The sequence below is a fragment of the Drosophila subpulchrella genome, unplaced genomic scaffold (assembly GCF_014743375.2).
Source record: "Drosophila subpulchrella strain 33 F10 #4 breed RU33 unplaced genomic scaffold, RU_Dsub_v1.1 Primary Assembly Seq57, whole genome shotgun sequence".
NCBI lineage: Eukaryota > Metazoa > Arthropoda > Insecta > Diptera > Drosophilidae > Drosophila > Drosophila subpulchrella.
This window is the reverse complement of record NW_023665694.1, coordinates 931,904-955,615: the sequence shown is the minus strand read 5'-3', so window position 1 is coordinate 955,615 and position 23,712 is coordinate 931,904. Positions and strand designations below refer to the sequence as shown.

Genomic DNA, 23,712 nt, shown 5'->3' with positions numbered 1-23,712 from the left:
TTTAGTTGTAGAGTAAAAGGGTATACTAGATTCTTCGGAAAGAATGCAACAGGTAGAAGGAAGCGTTTCCGACCCCATAAAGTATATAGCCGAGTCGAACTATCTATGTCCGTCTGTGTGTCTGTCCGTCCGTACGAACGTTAAGATCTCGGAATCTGCAAAGGCTAGAAAGTTTGGATTTGGCATGCAAAATTTTGAGCTTCTCGCACAGCGCAAATTTATTTGAGCAGAGTGCCACACCCACTTTAACGACCACAAGCACCCATAACGATAAAACAATTTAAGACTAATATTAAGTTTGTACAATCACCGGAAATCTCAAAAATATAAAAACACCCGCCCTAATGTTAAAATTAGTCTTAAATAGTCTTTCACAGCCATTGGTCTTAAATGGAAAGAAATTGGAGTTCGAGTCGATCCTATATGAACAATGTATATAAAGGGCTTTCCGGTTTTTAAGAAAATTTATTAATAATCACAGAAATGTTAAGATTTTACATTTTAGTTTTACTAGCATATACCAAAAACGAAATAATACAAGAAAATTCTTTCTGAAGTAAAGGAAATTTTCCTTAAATCAAGAAAGTGTTACTTAAATATAGGAAATGGCTACCATAAACTAGAATCGCCCTAAAAACGAGAAAAATTTCCCCATACTTAGAAATTAATTATTGAAAAATAGAAAGGCTTATGAAAATTAAAAATTGTTTTGCATTACCTTTTCTAACCCTAACCCTAAAATGATTCTTACCCTACAAAATATAAATATATTCTGAAAAATAAAAATATATATTTTTGCATGATCTGTAGTACAGATGCTGTATCCGTAGCGCAGACGGTTAAAGCGTTTGGTTAGACGCAGGTTCGAGTCCCATTGCCACCCATTTGTTTTTTTTTTTTTTGTTTTAATACCCGTTACTCGTAGAGTAAAAGGGTATACTAGATTCGTCGGAAAGTATGAAACAGGCAGAATGAAGCTATTGCGAGGCTAATAAGAAGGTTAAGCCGCGCGCTAACTGTCCAATTTCAAAAGTCGATTTATTTGAATTCAAAGTCTGTTAGTTTAAAAAAATGTTAAGTTGTTCAACACTGCTAGCCAGTGTCATCTCTATATTGTTAGTATTGGAAAACTTGTAATGTAAGAAGAAGAAAGTGATGCTTTGAGAAGTTTAAGAGCGCAAACCACAAGTGTAAGGAAAAATGTTAATAATTTGATTAATTGTGAACTCATTTTGAATTTAAATAAAGATTTCATCTATCTGTATGCTGTGAACCAGAGCTTGAAATAAGTGGAAACCCTCTGGGACCGTGGGTGTCTCAACAATCTGAAATACTTTGCCATCTGGAAAACTCGGTGCCAAGGGTGCACGTGCTTTCGGGAAAGCATTCTTTTACCAAGGGTGTAAGAGAGTGAGGACGGAGTATACACGATAGTGGTCATAGAGTGCCAAATTCGCAAGTTTCGACGACTTTGGCTGGTGAATCGCACATAAGTTGTGTAGTAGTACTTGTACAAGGAGTGACGTCACAAGTGCGAAATGGATGATGCAAGAGGACGAGGATCTGGTGATCAGTATTCACACACGGGATTGGGAGCAGGTTCAGTTGGAAACGCAGGTGCAGCTTCACTGGGCCATTCAGAGGTTTTGAAGACGAAAATTTATCTAGACAAACTGTGATTCACTCGAACCAGTTTGTGTCGCTTGAGAATGCGAGCACACCGATCATGTCTAATCACGCCGGCTACGACGCTTCGCAGAATTGGGCAGGGCAGCAGTTCACACAACAAGCGGACACGTGCAACATGAACGCGCAGAGAGCCACACCCCTTATACGGAAAGGAGGGCGGCGCCTGAATTTATACCGAACGCATGTTCTTATGCGAATCTTCAGGAAAACTATGCAGGTCAGTTTATGCCGACATATACCGCAGCGCAATGCGCACCGCCATATAACACTGTCGGATTCATGCCACCAAACAATGCACCAACATCTGTACATCAAAACGTGGCCGCACGGTTCTTTCCGCCAGCCAATGGGCTGGGTTCTGTACCACAGCCTAACGCCGCTTTTAATGCTGGTCTTAATGCTGGTAACGTTGGAGCAGGAAGACATATGCCACAGTTTGCCGGCACACAGCTCCTACACGTAGTACCTTCGGGACCCACATTGACGCCAGCCCAAGTTGCATCGCGCCAGGTCATATCACGAGACTTGCCGATTTTCACCGGAAAGCCCGAAGAGTGGCTTCTATTTATAAGTAATTATGAACAATCTACCGAGAGATGTGGATTTACCAACGAAGAAAATCTGATCAGACTCCAGAAGTGCCTGAAAGGATCCGCGCTAGAAGCTGTCCGGGGAAAGCTCATGATCCCAGCTATGGTACCTTATGCTATCGGAACGCTAAGGATGTTGTATGGGCGTTCAGAAATAGTGCACGCTAGCTTGCAACGGAAGCTTAAGGAAGAGCCGCCCATCAAACCCAACAATTTGGAATCCGTGATTCGACTGGCACTGGCAGTCCAGAATTATTGTGCCACAATGATGTCAGTAGGACTACAGGAATACCTTAATGATTTTTCTCTGTTGAACGATTTGGTTGCTAAATTGCCAAGTGATCTTAAGCTGGATTGGGGTAGTCATCGCTTAGCAGGTGGTGCCGCCAATTTGACCACCTTTGACAAGTGGCTCTTTGGAATAGCGATGTGCGCAACGATGGTTGCACCCTATGAATGTCACTCAACAGAGAAAGATAAAGGTGGTAGGTATTCAAAGTAGCGCCTGCTAGTGCACGACATGCTAGGAAGCAATGACGACGGCAAGTCGAAGGGACACGTCACAGAAGATCATCCTTGTCCAGAATGTGGCTGCGACCATGGTCTGGCCAATTGCAAAGGATTCTTATCCATGTCCATCAAGTCGAGATTGGAATTTATTAAATCCAAACGACTTTGCTTTTGTTGTTTTGGGAAGCACATTGTCCGCAACTGCAGAGTGAAGAAACTTTGCCACCTCGATGGATGTAAGATACTGCACAACGTGCTATTGCATTATCCGAATACTGAGACTAACAGCGAGATTCGTCATGACAAGGAGGACAGTCCTAGAAAAACCGGCGAGTCAGAGTCCAGTGAGTCAACGGTTTTCTTCCATAAAAAATCAACAACAAAGGCTCTTTTCCGTTATATACTAGTAACTAGACGTTTATGGTCCAATCGACGAAGGTGCGTCCTGTACGCTAATGGAACGATCATTAGCCGATGAGCTAGGGCTTGACGGTCCTGAAGAGCAGCTTTGTCTTAAATGAACTAGCGATGTGACCAAGAGCGAGTCAAAATCGAGAGTCGTTAGCGTCAGTGTTTCCGCTGAGGGTCGTCCGGAAGTAAGACACGGACTTAAAGGAGTGTAAGCAACTTGGATCTTCAATTGCAAAGCATCGAAGATCAGACACTCAAAGAACGTGAGCACTTGAGAACGGTTCCGATTTCAACATACAAAGATGTGAGGGCTCAAATTATCATCGGACTAGACAACATTAAGATCAGTGTGCCGCTGGAGGTTCGTCAAGCTAAAGATGACGATCTTATTGCCGTTCGATGTAAATTAGGATGGGCTGTGTACGGCCGCCAAGGACCGGAAAATGACACACCACCTCATGTATTCCATATCTGCCACTGCACAACAGTTTGCGGTACGCGGAAACTTGACGAAGCTTTGAAGGCATTCTTCTCGCTGGAGTCATTCGGCGTGAGTGTTCCTATAAAACCATTGCGATCTAAGGAGGACGAACAGGCGCTAAAGATAATGGAGGCAACTACAAAGTACATTTCCAACGATGTGGAAGTACGACAAAATCAACATGCCCGATTCGTACCCCATGGCTCTAAAAAGGCTCAAGTGTCTTGAGGCGAAAATGTTAAAAGATCCGAAGCTGAAAACGTTTTTGAATAATACCATGCAGCACTACGAGGAAAAGAGATACATTCGCAAACTGGGAAAATGGGAGTTGTCAAACATTCCACGTTCTTGGTATCTTCCAATATTCACGGTAACAAACCCTAACAAAAAGAAGACACTTCTGGTCTGGGACGCGGCAGCGCAAGTTGACGACATATCACTAAACGACACTATTTTAAAAGGACCAGACGTGATGGTGTCCTTGATGGAAGTGCTGTTGCGCTTCAGAGAACGACCTATAGGTATCAGGCGATATACGGGAAATGTTTCATCAGATTAAGGTTTGCGCCCAAGACCAATATTCTTAGAGGTTCTTATGGCGTAATGGAGAAATTAATCGCCCACCGGATACATTCGTAATGCAGGTAATGACGTTCGGCGCTGCATGCTCGCCGTCACTTGCCAACTTTATATTGAGACGCAATGCACAGAGATTTGGTGAAAGTCATCCAGAAGCCGTAAAAGCAATTTGCCGATTGTTGACGATTGGTGGGAGTCAGTTTATATAGAGGAGCAAATGGTTCAACTCGCGAATAATATTAAGGATATTCACGGGAAGGGTGGATTCGAAATGAGAAATTGGCTATCAAACTCCAAGCGCGTCGTATGCTCTCTGAATGACGTTTATGAAGCACCGCCTAAGTATTTTGGCACTCACGATGAACTGCAGGAGAAAGTGTTAGGAATGTGGTGGCTGCCCGAGTCGGATATGTTAACGTTTGTCATTGTCATTTGATCCACTCGGGCTTCTTGGATTTTTTAACGTGCGTACCAAAATTATTCTACAAAATATTTGGAGGTCTGGTGTGAGCGGGGACGACGCAATCAAGGAACCGGATGAGATTGACTGGATGAAATGCCAAGCCTTACTGACAAAACTGAGCGATCTGTGTATCCCTCGGTACATGTCATGCTCGAGTAATGTTAAGAGCCTGCAACTGCATATGTTTGTTGATGCTAGTTTGGATGACTACGCTGCGGTAGCATTTTTATACCCTTGCAGAGGGTATTATGATTTCCGTCAGAAGTTTGCAACGCAGTGAAGGAGACGTTTCCGACCCCATAAAGTATATAAATTCTTGATCAGCATCACTAGACGAGTCGATCTAGTCATGTCCGTCTGTCCGTCCGTTTCTACGTTAACTAGACTCTCAGTTTTAAAGCTATCGGGCTGAAACTTTCCCAAAAGACTTCTTTCTTTTGCAGGTAGTATATAAATCGTATAGCTCCCATAGGAATAATCGGAAATAAAATTTAAAACAAGGAAGAACGCTATAGTCGAGTACCTCGACTATCAGATACCCTTTACTCAGCTTAAGAGACCAAAGGATAATGGAGATATGCAGTTAAAATCTTTTTTATCTAGCATACAAATTATGGGCGCCACAGGTTTAAGCGGTATACGCTCTTGCGCTGCGCAAGAAGCTCAGGAATCTGCATGCCAAATCCCATGCTCTTATAGTTTTCGAGATCTCAGCGTTCATACGGACGGACAGACAGACGGACGGACGGACAGTCGGACAGACGGACAGACGATCATGGCTGGATCGACTCGGCTAGTGATCCTGATCAGGAATATATATACTATATGGGGTCGGAAACGCTTCCTTCTGCCTGTTACATACTTTCCGACGAATCTAGTATACCCTTTTACTCTACGAGTAACGAGTATGGTTTGCCACACCCACTCTAACGCCCATAACGCTTAAATCTGTCTACCGCCGGTAGGCTTTGCTGCTTTCTTATCTCCATTTCTTTTTGGTCCCTTTAGCGGAGTAACGGGTATCTGATAGTCGAGGCACTCGACTATAGCGTGCTTCCATGTTTTTTCCAGTCTTCAAAAATGTAGGCGCTCAAAAAGGTTTAGCGTTATGGGCGTTTTTGTCGCTTCCTGCTGAAATAAACTTGCGCTGCCCAAGAAGCGCAAGAATCTATATGCCATATCCCCTTGTACGGGGTAATATCCATGAAACTAAAGTTCAAATGAACTCGGAAGACAATTATGGAATATTATCGAAGCATCTAACCGATAACAAAACTTACTTCTACACGTACCAATTAAAAAGCAGCAAGGGCCTACAAGTAGTACTAAAGGGCATAGAGTGTGATGTAACACCAGCAGAAATAACCAAGGCGTTAGAAGATAAGAAATTTAACGATAAATCAGTCATCAACATTTTAAACAGGGAAAGGAAGCCCCAACCGCCATTTGAGGTAGATCTCGAACCAGATAACTGTTTTCTTTAGAAAAACGAAGTGCACTCTATCTACAAAATTCAGTTAATATTATATCGTAGAATCACTGTAGAAGAACCACACAAACGCAACGCAAGAATATGGACATACACGGTCACACTGCACACTGCACCCAGTGTGTGCAGCTTGTGGAGCTTCATGACTCCGAACACTGCCCATCGAGCAAAGACGATCCTCGCACTAAAAGGAGCAGCAACAGCGGTGGTAATTACTCAGCTAACCACAGAGCTTGCCCAATATATAAGGGCATGGGTTAAACCATCTAAATCAAACCCAGACGTATTCTTTTCGAACGCAGCTTGATCGTCATTTGACTTTAACTCCGAGCCCTTCGCAAGAAAAAATGTGACATTTCCCAGCGCTTTAAAATTAGGATTGGAGCCTCCCTCCTCAAATACATCGCACTTAAAAGTACCTCACCTAGAGCTAAACACGGAAAACTATATCAGCCTATGGAGCAGCCACAAAACCACTTAGATGCTATGTTCTCTAACCTACAGCAAACCCTTATGAATTTCATGTCTTTCATGCGGACAACTATGCAAGATCTAATACGTAATTAAAACCTATTGATGCCAATGTTGGTATCACATCAATCCAAATAATCAATGACTTCCCTATGTATATCCAAGTGGAGTGCTAACGGCGCTTCACAGCATAAACTTGAGTTCTCAATTCCTGCTAGACAAACATATCGATGTAATGTTGCTTCTAGAAACACATCTTACAAATAAATACGTAACAATGCATCCCGCTTGTAAAGCGCACGGTGGGACTGGTATCTTGATTAGAAACCGTATTAAGACTACCGCTACAAGGATTTGGCAACTATTTATATTCAAGCCACATTCATAAGAATAAAACTGGATATTGGATCTCAAATTGCACAAGCGCCTTACATGCAAAAGAACACAAATCAACAAATCGAGCAGCTTGTACTCAAAAAGCAACGCCTGCGAGGTCTCGTCATAGGTCGCCATTTGCACGACAGAAGTTAAAAGACACCTCCCATACTTACCAAAGCGATAAAGAAACAAAAAGCCAATACCCAACGGAGCAACATCAAAATCTTCCAAAAAGCACTCACTGTGGAGAGCTCATCCAACCCTATGGTCACCAACAGAAACTATGGCGCCTATTAGAAACTCAGTAGGCTGGGTCCGCAGTGATGAAGACAGAGCCGGAACATTTGCAGAACACCTTGAAAATGTGATCCAGCCAAATCCTGCCAGAAATGCATTTACACTACCGCCTATAACAAATTACTCTCAGCTTCAACGCGAGCCAATGGAAAATCATCTGGAAAATGATTACTGAGTTCCCATATTGCGTAGTTTGCACAATCACCCAACTTTGCTGGGATTTTAGTAAGAAGTAAAGTAAAGTGGTAGATCTTAAATCTATCTTTAGGAACTGTGGCCCTTAACATTATAGCCATTTCGAATACTTTTTTTTGGTCTTAATTTGAAAATGTCCTAAAGCTCATTCAAATTGCATAACTTTTTGATGCAGCATTTGGTATCAATCGACGCGTATTTCGGTAAAAATATAAGTTTTGCTTTTTCGGTTTATTTAGCTTTAAGCTTCTAAATTTAACTTTTTCTACTTTAACCGTAATTTTTCCTGAACAAATTGACCTAATAAATAAAACTGAAGAGAATAACAAAACCTTTCGATCGGTGTATCACTTGTTATGATCGGACCTTCACCAATTTTCAAAGCTGCGGCTTCATATAGTAGTCGCCTTAACACCCAAATTAGAGACAATTCCCTCGCATCACTGCAGTCACTTCCCACTCGTCATTTCTCACTCTAGCTGTCAATACTGGCATTGGAACAATATTCACTCACTTAAAGTGAATCACTTTTATTAAAAGTTGTACAGCAAAACGTGCACTCATTTTCAGAGTGAATGAATAATTTGCCGTTTTGGATGCATTCATGCATACCTCTTTTTTATTACTAGAAAAACGTAGTAGATGACTAAAGTCGGTGTAGAAGAACTCGGGATAAACTAAAGCAGTGCAAAAAAGTTATTATATACACTTGGGACCAATTGTAAATAAAACAAGAAAGGAAGTTAGCTTCGGCAAGCCGAAGCTTATATACCCTTGCAGCTATAATTATTAAATTTAAAAACACAAAAAATGATATTCCCAATAGTATAAGATAATATGTCAAAAAACACCGAAGCTATAATTTGTTTCATATTATTTTCCTACCAATTTTCCGATCGTTCCTATGGCAGCTATATGATATAGTCGTCCGATTTTGATAAAATTAAATTCGAAATTCAGAACTAATTAAAAAATCTTATTTCCAAGCGTAGGAGGTTATATGTTAAAAAACACCGAAGCTATAATTTGTTTCATATTATTTTCCTACCAATTTTCCGATCGTTCCTATGGCAGCTATATGATATAGTCGTCCGATTTTGATAAAATTAAATTCGAAATTCAGAACTAATTAAAAAATGTTATTTCCAAGCGTTGAAGGTTATATGTTGAAAAACACTGAAGCTATAATTTGTTTCATATTATTTTTCCAAAAATTTTCCGATCGTTCCTATGGCAGCTATATGATATAGTCGTCCGATTTCGATAAAATTTAATTCAAAATTCAAAACTAATTACAAAATGTTATTTCCAAGCTTAGGAGGTTATATGCTAAAAAACACCAAAGATATAATTTTTTTAAATTTTTTTGTCCGATTATTCCTATGGGAGCTATAAGATATAGTTGTCCGATCCGGCTGGTTCCGACTTATATACTACCTGCAAAAGATATAAGACTTTTGGGAAAGTTTCAGCCCGATAGATTTAAAACTGAGAGACTAGTTTGCGTAGAAACGGACGGACAGACGGACAGACGGACAGACGGACATGGCTAGATCGACTCGTCTAGTCATGCTGATCAAGAATATATATACTTTATGGGGTCGGAAACGTCTCCTTCACTGCGTTGCAAACTTCTGACTGAAATCAATATACCCTCTGCAAGGGTATAAAAATCAAAACGACAAGTATATATATAAACAACAATACCTACTTTTGAAAACAGTCGCGGATGAGTTTGAAGTTATGTGTGATCTTATTCACAAGTGTTCCTAGGCAAGATACACAACTAGTGACTTCGGCTTGGTTCCGTGAAACAACCAATAACATTAAATGCTCTTCCAATGTTGCCAAAAAAGATTCACTTGCATTGTTAACCAGCGGAACTACTTTTTCAAGAATATCCGCAACAGCACATATAAATTTCGCAGCTGTGGCAGAATGACATTTTATATTAAGATATGGCTCTATTGTCATGGCATGCCTAACCAGCAGTTGAGGCCGCACTTTAGCTAGCAAATGAAGTGTAGTAATACAACCCAACATTCGAGCATTATCTGTGTCCTCTAGTTCAATTAGTCTGTCAACTAATCCGTCAGCTAATTGTTGACAAGCTATCACAATATCCAGTGGGGGCTCCGTATTTTTTTTGATAGGTTCTTGTACGCATCCATCAGACTTTAACATATTATCTCTTGGTTTGAAAATCTACATAACAAATTTATAACATTAATATAAAATTATTAGAAAAATACTTTTCACTTACACTCATAAGAAGACCTTCTAGCCAAGTGGTTCCAGTATCATGTGCAGTATTTACCACGTCAATTATTTGATTAATCTTCCTTTGTATGCCGAGCTAAATAAGAAAAATAATTTGAACATTTTACTTTACGTAAAATCAGGAAGGGAGCTATATCGGCAGGCCGATGCTGATTTACCCTATCATGTCATTATATTAAAACTTTATTAAAATCCACCACTGTAAAATTGATTGAATTGAAGTAAATATACAGCTTTCATGGTGCCTGTAATAATGTCAATGGTGGTGCCAGTGGTGATTGAACCTGTTAACGAGAGCTCGACCACACAAGATGTCGTAATACTAAACCAAACGGTACAAAAAGCTGTCGGGGACGTCCAAAAAAAGTTGACACCGCCGAATTTTCAGGGAATGATATGCTGTAGATCAATAAAGAAACAAATTTAATTTACATAAATGGGGTCCACCACTGCAAAAAAAGCTATATCCGCAATTTTATATTATAAAGAAAGGTTTAATAAAAAAACAAAAAAAATTTATTCCCTTTGACATGAAAAGATTGGTATCCAAAAAATTGCAAATCCAATTTAAAAAAATATATATATGTTTTTACCCATATACCATTTACTGTGATACGGGCCAGTATAGTTTGAAAAGTATTTTGACTTTGCAAGGTTACTCGAAGACTTTTAAATTGGCTTCAAAGTGGGGTAGGAAAAAGTTATACCCAACAGAACTGGCTTTCTAATGATACAACTTTCATGGTGATAACTTTTTATTTATAGCTACTATGTCCAACCAATCTTTTCTTACTGTCCTTACCGCCTACTCTCCAACGTAAAAAAGGTCAACGAACGTGGCAAAAGCCCCTTTCTGTTGCGGAGTTACCGTGGGATAATGCTTATGACTAGAACCAGAACCACCTTCTTGTCGCAAGACTCGTAGTGTAGTAAGGCCATGGTAGAAGTTAAACGAATGGATGGTCTTCATTTTTTTTATTTAGAAACGCCAGTAACAAAGTAATTAAGTTTAATTAAAAATTTTTTAGTACACAGAGAAAAATCAGTTCTAATCAGTCTCGATTTCAGTACTTATGTGCTCAATAAAAGGCCGAGTGCGCTTTTACTGAGTTCAGGCAATATCTGCTTGATTTCAAGAATACTTCCTTTTTGATTGATTTATTGAAAAATTAAAAATGTTTATATTTACCTTTATTTTAAGAACTTTTTTTAAGGCCATTACAAAATTCGTATAACTAAATATTATTTATTCTTACAGATGTCCCATCATTATTACACATTCCTCAGTTCGATTGGTGATATCGACCCTTTTTATTCCTCTTTATCATGCAACTCATGAAAAAAACAAGGAAGATAGCGTTCTTCGAGTACCTTGACTATCAGATACCAGTTATTCAACTGAAGGGATGAAAGGGAGATGGAGATATGTGGGCGGCAGACAAATTTAAGCGGAATGGGCGTCCACTTTCTTTGATAGTTTCCGAGATATCTGCGTTCATATTTACGATTTTTTGAAGTTTGTGGGCGGTTTTTGGTCAATCGATAGCTATTGATGAGAACAATACATTTCAGCTAAAATTTTTATTCTAGCATCAAAACTGTAGGAGTCTTAGTTTTTGGTGGTTTGTGGGCGTTAGAGTAGGCGTGGCACCTTGCGCATAAAGATCAGGAATCTGCAGGCCAAATCCCAATAGCCTAGCTCTTATAGTTTCCGAGATCTCAGCGTTCATCCGGACGGACAGACAGACGGACAGACGGACATGGCTAGATCGACTCGGCTAGTGATCCTGATCAAGAGTATATTAACTTTATGGGGTCGGAAACTCTTCCTTCTGCCTGTTGCATACTTTCCGACGAATCTAGTATACCCTTTTACTCTACGAGTATCGGGTATTAAAATACTGAAATCAAGCAGGTTTGATCTTGGTTTGTTCGTTCTCTAGTTTTCTCAGTGTAGGTAGTTCAGTTAAGGATCAAGGATCCATTGCTTGTAATGTTAGATCCAAGTTCGGATGAGTCCGTTTTGATATGTTCTGGTTGGCTTCTTGTATTTTCAAACCTATATTAAAGCGGTAAAAAGTTCAATACTAAAGTGCTGCCTTTGCGGTCGCGAGAAATTCATATTTTCTAGGCTTGTAGTTGACAGTGGCGGATACTGTCATGGATACTGGACTACGGTTCTTTATGTAGCACTGAATGATTCCGCTGTTGGTAGAATCGAGAAGAATCACTGACCGATCGTACTTGTATAATAATTTAGCAAATTGTTTTTTGAATACAGTTCCAACATGCAAGCGAACCGCTTAATAAACGTAAGTACACTTTAAAGAACTGTCATTCCAGTTGGTGCATCGTCTGAATCTTTTATATATAATCTATTTATCTAGTTTCTTCTTATTAGAAAACCAAGGATTGTATCCCATGATTTTCTACTGATATTGAGGTTTTTGAGGGTGCTTAAAGTCTTCTGGACTGTATCATGTAGAAGCTTTGGCGCAGTCCCGTCGGTAGGCTTATAGTCGACCATTTCTACTATTGCAGCAAGGCGAATTTTTTGTAACTTGTTTTTCGGTATGACCAAGTATCTTCATCTTGTCTTGTGAGAATACTGTGTCTGTTATGACATTTTGTATCTCTCCCCGTGGAACGTTTGAGTATTATATACAAACAAGTCGTAATTCTTTCGCCACTCCAAAAAACTTATGTATGCTAACTTCAGGGTGGATCAAATCAAGACTAAGGGAATAGGGTCGTTGTACCGAAAAATAATTTTCTCATAATCTTCATATAATGACCGAAGTGACGGCATCAGCAGATTCGGGAACATCTTTAACCCTATTGTGTGCATCTCTTAATATTCTTGAGGGAAGATTCTAACTCAGAGCATCGTCGCTGCAATCGTCTTATTATCGTATCGATTAATGTATTCGCCGTACATGGCTCCTCTTGGGTACGTCTTTTTTTCGCAGCTTTTCACGTCTTTCCTACCACGGAGTAAAGGCTTAGGTGCACCAATGCCGATCGGGATACTGGCAGATTTTCGATATTTTTCTACGAGTTCTATTTAACTATCAACCCGTGTTTTGTAAAGACTGAGAGACGGTAAGGCGGCATCTAGCAATTCTTTGCCAATAGAACAAAATATATGTTAGAAATCGGGTGGCGGTAGCAGGTTGTTCAAGATTGCTTCTTTTGTACCGAAGGATCACGTCGGGGTCACCAATCTTTCGGCTCAAGCGTGACTAAAGCGCTGTGCGGGCTGACTGAATACGAGTACTGCCGCGGTGGGGTATTACGAGCCCTATTTCTGGGGCGAGTGTTGTGAGTTGTATTCAAGAGTAGATCAGTTTGCGTGGTTCTGAGTCTTTCATACGGCTGACATTGCAGAACTAAACGTCAATCCGCACGGTGAATTAGTGACATTGCATAGAATCTAGTGAATAGCAATTACTAACTACAGTGAGAGCAACTAGGCGCCTGGCATTGTTCTTAACTTGGCGACTACTTGATGTGTGAGGTGCTACTAAGCTACTTTGGTTGCAAATAGGTTCTATTACAAGATTGTGAGTTGCGTTTAAGTTAAAAAGTGGATGCGAAACCACCCCTCAGTTCAGTCGCTGTCGACGTCAGCAATAAAGTCGGCGCAGCGTAGAAGACTGCCGACGAAAACGGTGGGGCAAGAAAGAGAGGCAGAAGCTCGTAGATTTCCCTTTCCTTGCTTCATAATCTGCCTGCACTTGGCGCTCGCACAAGCAAATTTCGACCGATCCATTTTTTTTCTATCCATTATGTTAAGCTAGCGATCAAAATTTAGTTGGAAAAATTGGTATGGCGCAGCGACATGTTTATGCCTTTATGTACATTTTCGAAATGATACCACTAAAATTGTTCAATAAAATTCAAGAATATTTTAATTGTAAAAAAAGTAACTTCAATTTTCCTGTAATGTAATGTTTATGTAATGTACAATACAATGTAATTTGTTAGTTTAGTTATAGAAATTTAGTTCGGTAATATTTATTTAAATATTGAAGATATAATAAAATAATTACATCTTTTAACAAGGAGTAAGAATTATATAGTCGTATACAAGTATGTTTCGCTTTAAAAAGGGTATAGGACCAGTGGCAGAGAAAACAAAAGAAATCAAGGAAAGGGTTGAGAAGAATACTTGCTGCATTACTTTTAAGTTATCGGGTAGTTTGTGCGTAGTGAAATCAAATAGTTTTGTGATGAAAAGTGCCCTCTGTTGATCACTATAAATTCTGGTAAGTGCTACCTTTTGCTTAAGATATTGAGATTGATATATTTTAAGTCAATTTTAACAGTGTTTTATGGGTTTCACAAAGTAGCCTAGAAAATTCTGGCCCCTTTAGCCGAAAGTGGCGTGCTCTCATTTTTTTCGCCAATAAAAATCCCACAAAAGATTATATACAGTTCTAAAAGGTAAATATATAAATATACAAGTAAGAATTTTTAAACATATTGTATTTGTGTCTTGCATTTTATCAGCAGCATTGGCCAAAGATTCGGAGGACCAGAACATATGTTTGATACACAATGTTAAACAAAAAACAAGGTTTATAACAATAATTTTACATCAATAGATAACCTAAATAACACAATTTAAAACAAACGTAAAACAACTAAAAGTAAATACAAATTTAAAATAAATATGTATGTGTTTTATTTTTAAAAAAAGTATAGAAAAAAATTGTTGGTAATGAAATTATTTCATGTTGTTTTTGAATAAATGATTCACGCATGACAAATTTCTACTGTCTGACTGGTTTCACAAGTGACATCTCATCACAAACATTCTTAATTTCAAAAGTGATTTCCAGTGTGACAGGTCACGAGGTGACCTACCATACGGCAAATACTTATAAGGCAAGCGTGATATCACGACTGAGTTTGAAAATTTTCATAAGAGCTGTTACGAGAAAAAAAGGGGACAACCCATACAAATGACTATATGCATATGATATGTCACTGGTGATTCACCAGGTGATTCATGAGTAAAAACTGATTTTTGGAACTGAAGGATATAGATCGGTACTATACATTTTCGACACAACAAGGAATATAATTACAAGGTGTTGGTATGGTATTTCTATGATGTTTAAGTTCTGTTTTTAATTTTGTAATAAAAAACAAGGAAGAACGCTATAGTCGAGTACCTCGACTATCAGATACCCGTTACTCAGCTAAAGGGACCAAAGGAAAATGGAGATATGCAAGCAGCAAAGCGAGATTGAAATGCGCCACCTACCGCGTTCATATTTACGATTTTTTGAAGTTTGTGGGCGGTTTGTGGGCGTTCAAGTGGGCGTGGCAAACTTTTTTTTGGGTCAATCGATAGGTATTGATGAGAACAAGACATTTCAGTTAAAATTTTTATTCTAGCATGAAAACTGTAGAAGCCACAGTTTTGGGCGGTTTGTGGGCGTTAGAGTGGGCGTGGCACTCTGCTGAAACAAACTTGCGCTGCGTAAGAAGCTCAGGAATCTGCACGCCTAATCTCAATAGCCTAGCTCTTATAGTTTCCGAGATCTCAGCGTTCATCCGGACGGACAGACAGACGGACAGACGGACAGACGGACAGACGGACATGGCTAGATCGACTCGGCTAGTGATCCTGATCAAGAATATATATACTTTATGGGGTCGGAAACGCTTCCTTCTGCCTGTTACATACTTTCCGACGAATCTAGTATACCCTTTTACTCTACGAGTAACGGGTATAATAATGGTGTATCCTAAAATTGGTTTGATGCTGTTGGGATTAGTTTGGATGCGTTTGTGCTATATATTAAGATAAAAGAAATATGAGTTTGAGTAGATCCAACAGTCGTAAATTTTTATACCCGTTACTCGTAGAGTTAAAGGGTATACTTCATTCGTCGGAAAGTATGAAAAGGTAGAAGGAAGCGTTTCCGACCCCATAAAGTATATATATTCCTGATCAGGATCACTAGAGCCGAGTCAATCTAGCCATGTCCGTCTGTCCGTCCGGATGAACGCTGAGATCTCGGAAACTACAGAAGCTAGAAAGTTACGATTTGGTATGTAGCTTCCTGAGCTTCTTGCACAGCGCAAGTTTGTTTCAGCAGGGTGTCACGCCCACTCTAACGCCCACAAGCCGCCTAAGCCTGTGGCGCCCACAATTTTCATGCTACAAAAAAAATTTAACTGAAATGTGTATAAGTCGCGTCAATACCTATCGATTGACCCAAAAAAAAGTTTGCCAAGCCCACTCTAACGCCCATAACGCTTAAATCTGTCTACCGCGCACATAACCATATATTGAGATCGTGGGTAGGAGGCGCATTTTAATCTGCTGCTTGCATATCTCCATTTCCCTTTGGTCTCTTAAGCTGAGTAACGGGTTTCTGATAGTCGGGGTACTCGACTATAGCGTTCTTCCTTGTTTATCAATGAAAAAACGAATTTTTTTTTTTGGCTGAAAAAACTGTGTTTAATTGTATAATCAAAGTTTTGAAAAAAAATTTTTAGCACCTTGTGCAGCAGACACTTTACTAACTTTAAATGCGTTTTTTTAAACTATGTTTTACTCAGATTTTACCCTGTTCCGGTGTATTAAACCGATTTACTCGATTTAAATATATATTTAGCTTGAAGCTCATAATATCTAAAAATTTAAAGGTCGCTTTCTACCGTCTGTCTTTGAACTTATGGTTGAACATTATTTTAAATTTCCCCTTTACTGTGTCTTCTACGCAACAAACCACCCCGATGGTAAAACACACGGTAGGACTGGTATTTTGATATAGCCGCAGTGTACTGCCCCCTTGTTTCACTGTAACTAAAGGTGAGTTTATGAAGTTCTTTAATTCATTAGGCGAGCAATACATAGCAGCAGGAGACCAAGTGCACACACTAGGGATCTCACCTCGTGACTTTAAAGGAAAAGCAGCTTTATCATGCAATCATAAAAACCAGCAACAACCTTGACCACGTTTCCCCCAGTCAACAGACACAAAAAAAAACTGCCCGACATTCCTAGGAGCCTGATTAGCGCCGAAAGTCTTTCGGATCTTTCATATGATCACTCGCCTGTGCTAATTAATCTACTCCGTCATCAAATAACCGAAGATCAACCCACTGGATTGAGTTCGCATTAAACCAATCTGATCTGCTAAATGAAGTATTTAAGCTCGCACATTGAGCTAAATCCTGTACTCAACCTTGAAGCTTACTGCTCAAATTGGACAAACACCTTACATGCAAAAGAAGGCAAATAAACAAATCGAGCAGCTCGTACTCGAAAAGCGAAGCCTTTGACGAGAATGCAGTTTCATAGGTTGCCATTTGCACGACAAAGGTTAAAAGACGCCTTTCGCAAACTAACCAAAGCGTTTGAGTTATCCAACCCGTAAAACGGTTACACTTATGGAATTTATAAAAAAATGTTTGAACTCAATCTCAGCTATGTTGCCCTTGCCTTCAGCGACATTGCCTCTGCCTTTGCTTAAGATTCTGCCTTTGCCTATTCCATTAATTTCAAGGGCCGCGCTTGACCGTCCTGCTAAGATAAATAAACCAACCGTAAAGTAAACACAAGCTTCCGTTCGAAGCCAAAACTCTTTCGTTCGAAACCCACAGTATTGCGTTCTAAGTTCAGATCATATTGCGTTCCGATTTTCAATCAAATTGCATCGGTCAGCATAATTTCATTTCACAACGAGATCCGACAGTTTCAGCATAAGCTTTTATTTTAAACAAAAATTAAAGTTCTAGAAGCTTAAGAAAGAAAAGCTTCTGGCCGAGGTTAAATTTTTAGAATTAAGAAGTCAGACTATTTCGGATTGATGCCGCGATCGGTCATACCTAAGAATTAAAATTAAAAGCGTCTTGATGTATAAGTGAGATTGTGAATTAAGGTAAAACACCAATAAAATAAAATTTAAAAATAAAAATTATAATTTTTTAAATCAACAACAACGAATAAAATTAATTGGCGCCCAACGTGGGGCTGCGTCATCAAAAGTTCTAAAAGAAAAACAATTTAATGAAAAATAAAATTTAAAAACGGAACTAGCGCAGCCAAGAACTCAAATTTGTAGTGGAAAAATGAAAACATCCACCAACGACGTAAAACAAAGATACAGTGATCATGATAAATGTTAAATGGTAAACAATATATGAAATAGTCCATTTAAAGTAAACATTAAGTTGATTAAATGGTTGACTCAAGAATAAACTCATAAACATCAAGAACATTATTAAAACAAAACACACTCGTAACGGCAAAAAAAATTCAAAAAAAATCAAAAACAAACCAAGCAACAAAAATCCCAAAGAAACTCAAGTTCAAAAACCAACCAAACAACCATAAAAATCCCAAAGAAACCCAAAGAAGGAAGGAAGGGCTGTAGGGCATTCCCTCGCCAACACTGGGAAAAATTTCTCACTATTAACAAGAAGGACTCGCACAAACTGAAGGAAGACATCATCGGTGAGTATCGTGGGGATAATTAAAATTTCATTTTAAATAAGATCTTTATAAAATAATAAATTTAAGAAAAACAATTTTTGAAAATTAAAGAGAACAACCTGGAAAACTCAACAGATAGTTTCGGTGAATTAAATTTAACAATGGCAACTGGAGCTTCCACTAATTTTTCTGCAGGTGGCTTAGTCACAGCCAGTAGCTCATGACGCTCGAACCAATCATGGCACAGTTCTAAATTTTCAAGCAATCTTATCTAGATTGGATTTTATATACAATGACAAACGACCAATGCATGTTCTTGAGTCTGAATTAAGTATCCTTAGACAGGGTAGAATGACAGTTACTGAATACTACAGGGTGGCCCATCTAGCGTTTGCTTTTTGAACTATCGGTAATTTTGACTTTGACATTTCGAATGTCATTGTCAATGTGTCAGATGTTTAGTAAAAGAATTGCGGTTTACGAAATGGTTAAGTTTACGCTCGAAGAAAATTTGGAAATACTGAAAACTTTCTTCCAAAGTGGAAAGTCTTCAACCGAAACTGCAAGAAAATTGCGGTCAAAATTCGGAAAAAATAAAGCGCCTTCCAGGCAGTTCGTGGATAGTTTTGTGAAGCGTGTGCGTGAGACTGGATCGTTGATGGATAAAACAACACGTTTACGCGCTCGTCCAGTTTGGTCGGTCGAAAATATCGCTGCGGTGGCCGAAAGTGTCAATGACAATCCGTCGACGTCAACTCGGCACCGTGCTCAAGAGTTGGACATTTCGCGCACTTCCCTGCAACGGATTTTAACCAAAGACCTCCGTCAAGGGCCATATAAGATTCAGTTGATTCAGCAGCTTAAGCGGCATGACCATCCAATGCGTTTTCGGTTCGCGGAATGGGCTCAGGAGCGCTTGGTCGAAGATGGCCATTTTTACCGAAAAATCGTGTTTTCTGATAAGGCCCATTTCTACCTCGGTGGTTATGTCAATAAGCAAAACTGTCGCATTGGGGGTTCAGAAAATCCACACGACGTCTTGGAGACGCCAATGCATCCACAACGAGTGTCTGTTTAATGCGATATGTGGTCGTGTGGCATCATTGGGCCGTTTTTCTTTGAAAACGAGGAAGGAGCCGCCGTAACCGTTAATAGTGTCCGCTATCGCGGCATGTTGGAAGACTTTTTCTTTCCCCGAATGGAAGAGGAAGACATAGACGACATATGGTTCTAGCAGGACGGCGCTACGTGCCACAAAGCCAACGTCACAACCGATCTTTTGCGCGGTACGTTCGAAAATCGCATTATCAGCCGAAACGGCGATGTCAACTGGCCGCCTCGCAGCTGCGATTTGACCCCGTTGGTCTTTTTTTGTGGGGTGCCGTAAACCGCAATGTTGAGGCTATCCAATAAAAAAAAAAATTTGAAAAATATAAACTCGTTGTTTTTTATAGCGATTTTAAAACGCAAATCTTTCGTGGGCCACCCGGTATAATAAAGTCAATAAGAAAATTACTTTACTAATAAACAAAACTATAATGACATTCGGAAAGGACAACTTAATTACCAAGGAAACAAACAAAACAATAAGGAGCAATGCTCTACGCATTTTTATCTCCGGACTAAATGGTTTAACATCAGAAACTCTTTTCTCATTAAATCCACATGACTTGCCCAATGCATTGGCAAAGGTCCAGGAATTAGAATCGAACAATTTCCGTGCTCAATTTGCAAATAGGTATTATGGTTTTAAAAATGAAAATAAAAATCAGGGAAATAACTTAAGATTTAATCCAATAAATTCCAAGCAAAATACCAATACTAAGGGAACAGGATTTATAATTATAATTATAATTAATTGGAATTATAACCAAAACAATAATTGGCCACAAAATAGGAATTTTTGGCAAAACAATAATCAGAATATCAATCAAAAACAACAAACTGTCGAGCCAATGGACGTTGATCCATCGCTCCAAATTCAAAATAAGCCTAGTAATAATTGGCAGATTAATACTAATCGAGGAAGATATAAATAATAATTATTATCAAAACAATAATCGTTAAAATTATTATCGTACAAACCAAACCAGGGAGCAAACTGCAGCTCAAAAAAGGGAACCAGAAGAAACAGTTAAATAAGGTAACCAGATTAAATAACATCAATGAAGCTCTTTTTTTAGATCAGACCCCTACAGGGGAATGCCTTATTTAAAAAGAGTGGACAGAACAACTAAAAAAGAGCTACATTCTTATAGACACGTGAGCCACTCCTTGTTATATTAAGAAGGGAATCTTTGAGAATAAAAATGAATTATCAATTTACAAAAAAGTATCCACAGTTCATGAGTATTCAATTATTAAATATTATCACTATATAAATATATTTGAGACAAGGCATTTGTTATATGAAATAGAAGAATTGGAATCTGAAATATTAATTGGATTTAATTTATTAATAAAAATCGGAGCTATAATGAATATAGAAAAGGGAGTGTTGGAGTATAAAGGAAAGACAGAAAAGTTAATATATTATGATAGTGAGGAAAAAACGAAACAAGTTTAATCGAAGTCAATATTTCACTTCCATTAAAAGAATTTATTTTAAAGAAATATTTTGATTGTAAAAGTTACGAAAACACAGATTCTATATTTGTGGAAAGTAGCGAGAAAAGTTTGGGATCAATAAATCCCGAACACGCCGACGTAGAAATATCCGTCAATAATAAATTACCAAGTTTGGGATCAATAAATCATGACCACGCCGACGATGAAATTTCCGTCAACAAAAATGTTAACTGCTTAAGATCTAAAAATCCTAAACACCCCGACGTCGTCAACAAAAAAGTAAGAAATGTTGGAACTAAAGAGTCCAAACGAAACAAAATGAACCACATTAATATGTCGAGTACCAATCGAATAGAAGTACTGGAGAAGAAAATAATTGACATAATCGAGGAAGAACATTCAAAAATAAATTTCGAACCGATATTCGAAGTGAAATAAACACCGACAATGACAGGGCTATTCATAGTAAAAATTATCCTTATGATTTATCAGTTTCAGATTTCGTTAATACTGAAATCAATGGAATGCTTAAGGAAAATATTATAAGACCAAGTAGAAGCCTTTATAATTCACCAGTGTTAGTGGTACCCAAGAAAGGACAGAATGAAGATGGCAGGCCAAAACATAGACTAGTGATAGATTACCCGATGCAAGACCCGTCTGTAATATTAGCTACTTTATGAAAGGCTAAATAATTCTCAACAATTGATTTAGAATCTGGATTCCACCAAATTTAAATGAAGGATTCAGATATTGAAAGAACAGCATTTTCTATTAATAACGGGAAATTTTAATTTTTACGAATGCCTTTTGGATTAACAAACGCACCCAGAATTTTTCAAAGAGCCATGGATGATATCCTAAGAGAACAGGTTGGAAAAATTTGCCATGTCTATATGGATGATATTATTATTTTTTCAAACACTATGGAACAACATTATGCTGATTTAATTAAAATAATTAATATTTTACAAAGAGCAAATATGAAAATTGCACTCGAAAAATCTAAATTCTTTAAATTAGAAACCGCATTTCTTGGATACATTGTTTATCATAACGTAATTAAAACGGATCCTGAAAAAATTGCCACAACATTGCAAAATAACCGACTCTACGCAATATTAGAGAACTTCGAAGTTTTCTAGGCCTAACAGGGTGTTACCGAAAATTTGTCCGCAACTATGCAAAAATTGCTAAGCCATAAACAAAGTATCTAGGTGGAGAAAATGGAAAAATTCTAAAGGAATGTCTACAAAAATTTCAATACAGTTGACGAATCAGCTGTACAAGATTTTAACGAGCTAAAAGATAATCTAATAGCACAAGTTGAATTAGTTCGGCCAGATTATAGTTAGAAATTCGTTTTAACAACAGACGTATAACACAAGATAATAAACCAATTGCGTTTATTTCTAAAACATTAAACAAGACGGAACAACTTTATGCAACAAATAAAAAAGAATTGTTAGCCATAGTATGAGCTTTAAAAAATCTCCGAAATTATTTATATGGAGTAATTGGCATAGAAATACAAACGGACCGTCAATCCTTATCGTTCACAATTTCGGATAAAAATCCAAACGTAGAAATGAAAAGATGTTATTCTTTCATTGAAATAATATACAAGCCCGGAACAACAAATGTTGTAGCCGATGTATTATCACGGATACAGATAAATAATATTACAAACAGCGACATAGACGTTTCTGAACAATCAAACTCAGATCATGACACACAGCATTCTGCTGAAAGTAGTTTAAAAAATGTAATACAAGAGACCCGTAAACCGTTAAATCAATTTAAACAAAAATTTTTATTACAATACATGATATATAGTTTAGAAGATTTATATCATTTTCAAGTATCTTTCAAAAATATCTTTACTATCAAATTTTTTACGCGAATATTTTTGTAAGACGTAGAAAACGCCGAAGATAAAGCTATAATAATAGAGGAAACATACAATCGAGCTCATAGGGGACTATATATATAGTAGACTACATTATTGGCCCAATCTGTATACAAAACCAAAAGCATACCTAAAAAATTTTAAAATTTGCAATGAGAACAAATATAACAGACACCCCACTAAAATTCCAATTGGAGAAGCCCCAATACCGACTAAAGAAGGTGAAAATTTACACACTGACATATACTATGTGCAAAGTTTAATTTTTATAACTTGTATTGACGCGTACTCTAAATTCCTAGTAGTTAAAGAAATTCAAAATAAATTAAATATTGAAAGTAAAGTAATGGAACTACTTCAACATTTTCCCCCAGCCAAAGTACTTATGGCAGATAATGAACCGAGCTATACATCTGCCCAATTTAAATCTTTTGCACAAAGGCTCGGATCAACTTTACACTAGGCAGATCCGAGGCACAGTACCTCGAACGGACAGATTGAAAAGGCACATTCGACACTAACAGAATTAGCACGATGCATAAAAGAAGAATTTAATCTAACCGATTATTCTGAAATTGTAATTAGAGCAGCTCAGGAATATAATCAGAGTATTCATTCCACAACAAACCAGAAACCTTTTGACATTCTTTATAATAAAATCGAACGCGAAAATATTCCTCAACTATTGAAAAAAACTCAAGAGGAAATGCTAGAAACACATAATGACATATGGAGAAAGAAATAAGCTAAGCCAAGGTATAAAAAGCAAATAGTTAAGGAGGTTATGCCTAATAAAATAATAATTAACAGCAGAAACAAAATCATACACAAAGATAATATAAATAATTAATAAGCTATTTTTACTTAACTTACACAAAATGCATTCCTTAATACCTCTTGTATCACCCTTAATATTGGCCAGATCAGAAATAGTTGATTACTCG

The 23,712-nt window shown here is 38.1% G+C and overlaps 1 protein-coding gene across 9 annotated transcripts in view; it reads right to left on the bottom strand.

The window, feature by feature from the left end:
• LOC119562545 (nipped-B protein) overlaps positions 1 to 23,712 on the bottom strand; it is a 265,532-nt gene that overhangs the window by 59,859 nt on the left and 181,961 nt on the right. For all 9 annotated transcript variants that reach the window (XM_037875745.1, XM_037875741.1, XM_037875740.1 and 6 more), the window contains 2 exons: positions 9,817 to 9,909; positions 9,265 to 9,758 (listed from right to left, as the gene is read on the bottom strand). In XM_037875745.1, coding sequence (XP_037731673.1) covers positions 9,265 to 9,758; positions 9,817 to 9,909 — 587 coding nt within the window. The remainder of the gene's footprint in view (positions 1 to 9,264; positions 9,759 to 9,816; positions 9,910 to 23,712) is intronic.